The sequence below is a fragment of the Mixophyes fleayi genome, chromosome 3, assembly GCF_038048845.1.
Source record: "Mixophyes fleayi isolate aMixFle1 chromosome 3, aMixFle1.hap1, whole genome shotgun sequence".
In the NCBI taxonomy this organism is placed as follows: Eukaryota; Metazoa; Chordata; class Amphibia; order Anura; family Limnodynastidae; genus Mixophyes; species Mixophyes fleayi.
This window is the reverse complement of record NC_134404.1, coordinates 229,419,808-229,428,604: the sequence shown is the minus strand read 5'-3', so window position 1 is coordinate 229,428,604 and position 8,797 is coordinate 229,419,808. Positions and strand designations below refer to the sequence as shown.

The window sequence follows — 8,797 nt, the reverse complement described above, 5'->3', positions numbered from 1 at the left end:
TGGTCCCTCCGTGCCTCAGGTTTTTCATTTCTTTATTTATATATGTGTAGGATGTGGACAGCGGAGCGTTTTCATAAAACCTTTGTTATAGTGATATTATAATTCTTTATATAATCAGGGCTTTTTTTTATGTAAAATCTCATTGCTGTAATGTGACAGGACTTTTCATTTCCAAGAACTTGGACTGTTGATTCTGAAGCTGGAACAAAAGACTAAATATAACTATGTTCCTCATATCGCACCTAAAAAGCATGTTATAATTTATATGTACATGTATGTTTATTAAATTTGAAAATGGATGATAACACTTGAAATATAATTTTCAATTGTGCACTTCCGAACTTCTTCAATAAATTAGATATATAATAAAAAGATGGAAGGGGTGATGACGAGGAGATAGAAGATAAAGATAATAAAGGTGGGATAGGAGGATGATGATGAGGTGATGTGATGAAGAGGAATGCACAATGGGTCTGAAAGCACAGATTAGTCCTTTCCGTTCCATTACTTAATGAACTGTAAAACAATATTATATATATTATGTAACTTATCATACATACAAATATGTAAACACACACATATGTATAAATACATATACACCAAACATACATGTATTCAAAAATGCAAGTATATATCCATACATGTAAATCATATGTATGCATGTATATGATATAGATGCATAAAAGTTTTTTGTATTTGGGGGGCATGTCAAAATATGTAGTTTCTTTATTAAATATGGCCTCTATTAAAGTAATATGCAATTCTATTTGCATACTTTTAGCCTTAATGTCTCATAAGTTTAAGTAACACTGAAGCGCTACCTAAACAGATTAGGTTGACCAAAATTATCTTATAGCATAACCTCATATGGAGTAGTGTTAAGGAGACCTTAAAGATACTAATGAGCTGTTGAGGTCTCCCTAAACAACTGACATTAGATCATTAGATAACCTGAACCTTAGACTCTCTGCAGTTACCAGCCAAGTTGTACTGTCTGTATTAAATTCCTGTCTAAAGAAAAGTAACTTTCCATTATTAAAATGTGTTCAGTAAAAAATTAAAAATCAACCTAATGTGACTGTCCCCAAATTATCTGCACCACAATTTTGCAACCAACTATATATATATGTAAGTTTATGGAAACCCTGAGGTCATTTATGTGGTTAATAGTAGGGACTCTGCAGCAAAATAAGGATCAGGAAGAACCTTTATCATACAGTCTTGATACTGTGTACTGCAGTGGAGACGACATATGCTAGAAGTCAGATCAAAATATAAGGTCTAGAAAAATAATAGGGCTAAATACTTGTTAAAGTGTCTTACTGATTCGTTGGCATTAAAGTCACACACATTCCCTGTTCTGTAAGCATTTACATCACTCGTTGTGCACGGTTGCACATTATATGCCGGGTGAGGCCATCCGTCAGGGTGCTTAGTAAATGGTCTGTATGTGCACACTGCATATAAATGGCTGGTCACACATATACACACTGCCTGCTTTAGGTTAAACTTTAGGTTAAGCCCTGTATGCTCTTTAGTCTGATGATTGATTCTGCCTGACCTTCTGCCTGACCTTTTCATTTTCACTAAACCCTTACTGTACCGTTGTTTTGTTCCGACCTTGTATATGCTTGCTGATTGTGCACTGCCACTGCTTATCTGGTTTCAGATCTCGATCCACTTGACTTTGCCTTCTCCTCTGTTATTTAACCATTTTATATCAGAGCAATAAACACCAATAACTGCATGCCAAAGTCCTGGGGGCAACTGAGTTCCAGTGATGATAATTAGCTGCAAGGGAAAATGTTCTGCTAAATATGCAAAGTACAAGTAGCCAGGCTTATTGGTGTTCGTGAAAGGTTTTAATAGTCTGACTTTACACATCTTCCAAAAGCAGAATTGTTTTATTTATGTGGTCAAAAGCAGATGATAGAAATTATATGTAATGTACTTAGTTATACTTAGGATTAGGTTGGTTTACTATGGTTACTTTATTATGACATCAATTCACTGTAGATTTCCTACTAACAATCCAGTTCTATAACCAACTCGTCTAAAGACTTGCGCAGATTTAAATATCACATTCTGTCTGGCTAATCCTGACCTAATAATTTTATACACTGTGTTTAAGCAGGGCAGTAGAGGATATTGAGACTTGTCCAGTACTTATAGGGGGATTAAATCTTAGGGAATATGCAAAGATCAAGATGTACTTCTTTTGCCCCAGTAGCAGCTGCACAACCTAATAGCACAGCTAGACCACAGTATAATTATAAAGGCAAGTGAAATGTGGCATTTTATTTTACTGTCATACTGTCAAAACCTTTACTGGAAATGTTCAGACATTTGTACTTTTCACAAATGTTGCACTTTCTATGGAAACTAAATAGCTTAATGACTTTATATCACAGTATGATTTGAAATGGTTTGGATTTGCACAGGTGTCTAATGCAGGCAGATATTTGATATATTTTAGTTGTTCAGAATGAATACATTACCCCAAATGGACTACTTCTTAGAAGCAGTCATGCTTAAGAGTAATTATAGTGTGATGCAGTCATTTCACCAGTGATCAGTTTCAAGTTACAAGATTAAAGGAGATCTGAAGGTGTTAGTTTAATAAGATTCAAACATCACAGAAACCCAGACTACTGGAACACTAATGGAATAGAATAAGGTGTCAATGAAAACACCAAGTTGCTTACATCTTTACCTTTACAATAAATACATCAAAATTTGTTTAAAATTTATTTTTATATTTTTTTAAATTATATTGAAATATACAATATATATCAAGATAAAGAACTCTGAGGGTCAACAGGTTAAAGGACGCATATGTGCCATGTAAAAATAAGTACCTTGAAGATGCCACAAAGACTGTTAATACGTAGATATACACAGTATTTCTTTACAAATTAATCTTTTTCATACTATTAAATAACAGTGTCTGTAAATGCAGGTAAGTGAAAACTATCCTTTTACTCCTCAAAACAAAATAACAACAAGCAGTATTAGGGCACATATACATAGTCATTTACATTCAAATAAAGATTTTCTTTCTCATTATATTACACATTGTTATCTCAATATACACTGTCTCTTAGTTCTTCATTTACCTAGAAGTATATGAGCAGCTACAAGCTGTGCTTATTTAGTGGAAACAATGTTCTTATACTATCTTACATTTTGCAATTAAAAAACAAACAAAAAAACAATCCAGAACATTATATTTTTTAGTATAAAGGTCTCAAACAGTACTGGTATTCCACACTCCCAGTCTGTACTTGCGTGAATTAAAAGTGTCCAGCAGTCATGGGTACTGAAATAGTCTTTCTCTTTGCATTGCAGAGGCTTGTGGGAGCTCTGAGTGTGCACAGAATACCACATTTCATATATTCATTTTCTCGATATTCAAAGGTCAGTTATACTTTAGTTCCATATTACCACATGTTGGAATTTATATATATTGAAAGCTCTGAACAGGAAATCTGGAAATTAGCTGTGTAATCATTATAAATGTGGTTTCTAAATTACATGAAGGAAGATCACTTTTTTTTTAGATATTACTTCTCCATAAAATAAACCAAAAAATTTAACTAAAATGTTTACAAGCACGCTGATACAATGTAGAGATTGATTGCTGCTTATCTAAAAGAAATACCTCATTATTTCATCTGCTGGTAATATATAGTAAGGACAGCCAATCCAGTGAGTGTAAATACCTGCAGACTTGGATATACAAGCACACTAATTTGTGACAAAGTCTTCAAAGATTTTATGCTGTCTCATAGTATTTGCAGAGTATAGTCAGTTATTTCTCAGCTCATACAGTAAGGACAGGATGTAAAAAGTTAACCTTTAGAAATGTGATTGAACAATTTCCATATATTGTGCATAAGACTTGTCCACAGGTGATGGACACAAGGGGCCTGATTCATCAAGGCACGCATACATGAGCGCAACCTACGTTTAGTATTAAACGCAAGTATTCAGGCTTTGCATATTCCAGAATTCATCTAGCCACAGATCTCAAGATACGTGTGCTGTTGAAATCGGGGGCAGGTCTGCTGCATTCTACTATACAAGCCGCTACAGAATACGTCCAATACCTATGTGGATTATAAATTCAAACGTATAGGATTTTTTTTCTTATTGAATTAATGTCACCTGCTAATAAGACAGGTATTAATGATAAAACCGTTTAAAAAAAAAAAAGAGTTTATCATTCCCCCCCCTCATGAAATACATTTATTAAGATATTGTTAATGTCTACTGAGCATAAAATAAATTTTTACAGCTGCTTGTGATTGCAAACACATGTTATAGCATACATACAAAACTATTATCACTACTGATCAGGATGGACTAGTCCTTTAGATGGAGCAAGAGATACGGCAGAAAAACAAGTAACTTTGAAATGGCCAGAGTTGGATTCAGACATGGCTGCATGTGCTTGAGTTTGGCACGCCCCTACTGTAAATTGACTATAGCAAAACACCCCTTGCCAGTTCCATTTAATCCCAGAAATCGTAGGCTGTAGTGAGCGTCCTTTGCATTTGACGACGCAGCAGTCAGGACAGAGTGACTTTCGTACAATACATTCAAAGTCGTCAGGTACGTGCCTTGATAAATCAGGCCCTACATGTGCATATGCAGATGGAATAAACATGTCACAGTATAAACACACTAAACTCACCCATGTGCTGTACATATGTACCAAGCTATAATCATACACACAAATGTTAAAAGCTCACAATTGTTAGGACAAATTTCAAAATGTGAGCATGTACCATATGCATATCTCAAGGACTTGAAGAAAAGTCACAGTAAATTCATACACAATGAATGCACATATGCTTATGGCATTCCCCATATACACACTGCAGATCTGTGCTGCATTGCCTGGCATTATAAAGTGGAACTAAACCTGAAGAGTGACAACAGTAATTGTAAATTTATGTAATAGGCACTTATTCATATATGTGAAAGTGATAATGGTAAGAACAAACTTACATATGCACTCGTACGACTGATTAAATAAGTTAATAATTAGTACTAACTTACATTAATTCTAAATTATTATTTCTTATTGACCGGCTGCTGGTATAATGATCTCTCTCTGTTGTATTTATTTAGAGCAAAAAGGGAAATCTTTTGCTCCTCCCTATTTTAATATGTAAATATGTAAAGGAAATGAAAAAAAAAGTTTACTGCAGCATACATTATTGATATTATTGTATTGTTTACTGATCATTTGATTGGGAGCTTGTTCTATATTCCTTGTCACAACAGATTAAAGAAATATCCTAACACCAGAACAGTTTCTTGATATGTTCTTCAGTAGGTAGAGCTTCTTAGGCAGGAAACAAAAGATAATAGAATCAAGACTCTTTTACAAAAGTTGCTCAATATTTTTCTTTACAAATATCCCATTTTATCTGTAAATGTTGACTTATTACCCTGTCTAATTTTGTACACAGTTTTTGTTAATATTATGTGTAATAAAACAAAATAGACTGAAGTATTCCTTCAATTTGATTATTGTATACCGGGGGTATATATGGGATAAACAAGGAAACCATATTCTGCAAAATATTCAAAAAGTTCCATCTTAAATAAATCAGTAGTTTTGGCAACTGCTTTAAAGGGGTTTATCCCAATAGTATATCCCCAGTGGTGCAGGGTAGGGAGTGTGCATGAGCACATCAGTCAAGGGGTCTTGTCTGGTTTGTCCTTCCTTTCCAGGGCTGGCCTTGGACTATAATGGACAGCCCATTCCATTGAGGTCCTTCCTGCTTGCCACTCCCCAGGGACCAGCCACCATATTAAATGTCCTGCTGTTGACAGTGGTAAACCTCCCCATCAGCTTAGTGTAGGATGCCTAGGCTGACAGAAAGAGCAGGCTGATCTGTTCCTCCTCCCTGATGGCCTGGCTAGCTACCCTCCTGTTGCTCTTCTCTTCCACTCTGCTCTCACCCCTTCATCCCCTCCATGAAGTCCAGTTCCCCCTCCATTCTTTAACATACATGGGGCTGGTGCCAGCTCCCCATGTGAGACTGAACTGGAGGCAGACAGTGGCGTCTGCCAGGCACAGCAGAGCAGCCTAATAGGTACACATTGTAATATAATTTGGAGGCTATTCTTGTAACATGGAATTTTGTGGCGAATATTGATGCAATATTGTAGGTATTAATGTAATGTAGTTGGGATACCAAAGTGGCGAGACCATGTGCCATTTCTGTGTAAGCGCCACGACAAAGAACTTTTTGTCTCAATTTGTGGTAGACCAATATTGGGAGGTATGCACATGACCGGGGCCAGTGTTCCACTATCACGGTTGTCCATTTGTCATCTTGCTGTGAGTAGAAATTGGTGAGTATCACACACATTATTTTTGATAACTGTGGTTGTACATGATATTTTTTTCAAAGATCGATTTCCTATGATATTTTTACTAGAATAAATAAATTATAGAACCCTCCTGTTTCTTGACCTTCTCTCCCTCATCATCATCAATTTATATAGCGCCACTAATTCTGCAGTGCTGTACAGAGTCACATCAGTCTCTGCCCCATTGGAGCTTACAATCTAAATCCTCTAACTTACACACACACAGACCGAGAGAGACTAAGGGCAAATTAATAGCAGCCAATGAGTATGTTTTTGGAGTGTGGGAGGAAACCGGAGCCCCCGGAGGAAACCCACGCAAACACAGGGAGAACATACAAACTCCACACAGATAAGGCCATGGTTGGGAATCTAACTCATGACCCCAGTGCTGAGGCAGAAGTGCTAACCACTGAGCCACCATGCTGCTTGTACACCCTCTTTCTCTCACAAAATAACAAACTTCAATGTTTTTGTTTTTTCCTGTTTCCTCGTAAAAGAAAGAGTTAAAAAAAAATAGAATTATGTAATAATTGTTGGATGGTAATGGAGGAAATAAGATTCATGCAGTAAGTATTACTGTTAAACTGACTAATGTTTACAATTTATAAAAGTCAGCAGCTTGGGATGCAAGATGAACTTTCACAGAAAAGTGGCAAGTTTTTAATTTTTTTTAAAATAATTTTTAAAGTAAACAGCTATTCAGCAAGGGCAAGGCTACTTTAAACCCACCACTGTAAAACAGGGTTTAGCTTGATTTCAATATGTTATACAGTATGCCATTAAATTGCTTAAGCATCATAATGGTATATGATTTTATACATATATTTTTCTGGAGATGTTAAAATTAAAAGAGCATTGACACTAAAACAGTCCAAAGCCATATCCCTGACTGCGCTGGTGGCACTATTATCTCTAGTCTTCAAGAGTTGCAAAAAGGACAGGAGTGATCCTTTCACTTAACTGACATGCCAAGTGAATTTATTTGTTTCCATTCAGGCGACTCAGGTAGTCAAACTGGACAGATTGAGCAAAATCCAAAAACCACATTGAAGATATACAGATGACTGCACCCACAGACTGATGGCAGTCAATTTGCAGACGTTTAGTAAATGGAAGACAAGTACAGAGCTTTAGTGCAAAATATGATATCACATGGGCAGAAGGAGCCAAAGTCTAAGCATATTATTGTATGTTGCAAAATAGACACTAGTTGGGAAAGCGCTCCCTAAGAGGAGGAAGATATAATGCAAATGCTGTCACAGACCCTAGAGGGATAGTCTTGCCTCCCCAAAAGCAAAAGTAAAGCGCACTGATTTTTAAGGGAAATTGTGCAATAATTGGAAAGGGGAGACACACATAATACATCCAAAGTATCTGATGTGTGTCTCCCCTCTCCCATTATTGCGCCTTTTCCCTTAAAAATCAGCGTGCTTTATCGTTATTATATGTACCTCTATTATGTCACATGGTGAATTTTCTGATCCCTGCAAACACTGATTAAACTGTACTGGAAGGCTTTCTTAAAAAATGCAAATACTGGCAAAATCTTAAGTCAATGTGCTGTATTTTCTATTTCTAAACTTTCCTATCAATCCCACCAAACATAAAAAAATAAAAGTAAACGCAACCCGCAAAATCGGGTACAAGTATTTCCCTAATACCCAACATGTGGGAAAGTGTTAATGCCGTTCAGCATTAACCATGTTCCTTAAGAATTTTTTTAACAATAAAAAAAGCTTAAGAAATGGATCTGGACTCATAGTTGTGATGCAATAACTGGGGCATCATCGCTTATAAATGTCCTCTAACCACTTCTCATCATTTTGATCATCCTCGTCTTCAATAGGTTCCTCTGTCTCCATGGGGATGGGAATTGGTGCCGAAATCTCTTGTTTGGGTATGGTTTTCACATGCGATTTAAGTCCAAACTTACGTTTCAGCAAATGGAATTGCTCTTTGACATAGTAATAAAATTCATATTCATATTTCATGCGCTGGTAAAGAACTTGCAGGGCACTGTGAGAGGGGAAAGTTTTCTTAACAGTAACGGTCAGGTTTCCAAGTTTTCTGTGTTCTGAAATATGCAATAACAAAATGACCTCAATAAGACAAATTCACAAAAAATACAGACTAAATATGATTAGGTAGATATTTTCCTCCAGTGAGATATAAGAGAACACACTGTCCAATTTAGAATGATCAGAATCACAGTTAACACAAATTCTAGTGAGCAGCACTCTTTCATGTTTTTCCTGTATCAATGCAGGCAGGGCCGGTGCTAGGGTCCACGGCGCCCTAGGCATTTTTAAAAAAGCTGCGCCCCCCACCCCGCAAAAATCGCCGCCCTCCTCCCTCCTCCCTCCTCTCCTTACCTTGTCTCACCACTGCCGCCTCTCTGCTCCGTCTC

General features: G+C 36.5%; 1 protein-coding gene across 1 annotated transcript in view; it reads right to left on the bottom strand.

Moving 5' to 3' along the window:
- Positions 1-2,735: 2,735 nt before the first annotated feature.
- The window catches only part of UST (uronyl 2-sulfotransferase), a 232,702-nt gene continuing 226,640 nt past the window's right edge, over positions 2,736-8,797 (bottom strand). Inside the window, exon 8 of the mRNA XM_075203248.1 lies at positions 2,736-8,464. Coding sequence (XP_075059349.1) covers positions 8,175-8,464 — 290 coding nt within the window. The 3' untranslated portion in view covers positions 2,736-8,174. The remainder of the gene's footprint in view (positions 8,465-8,797) is intronic.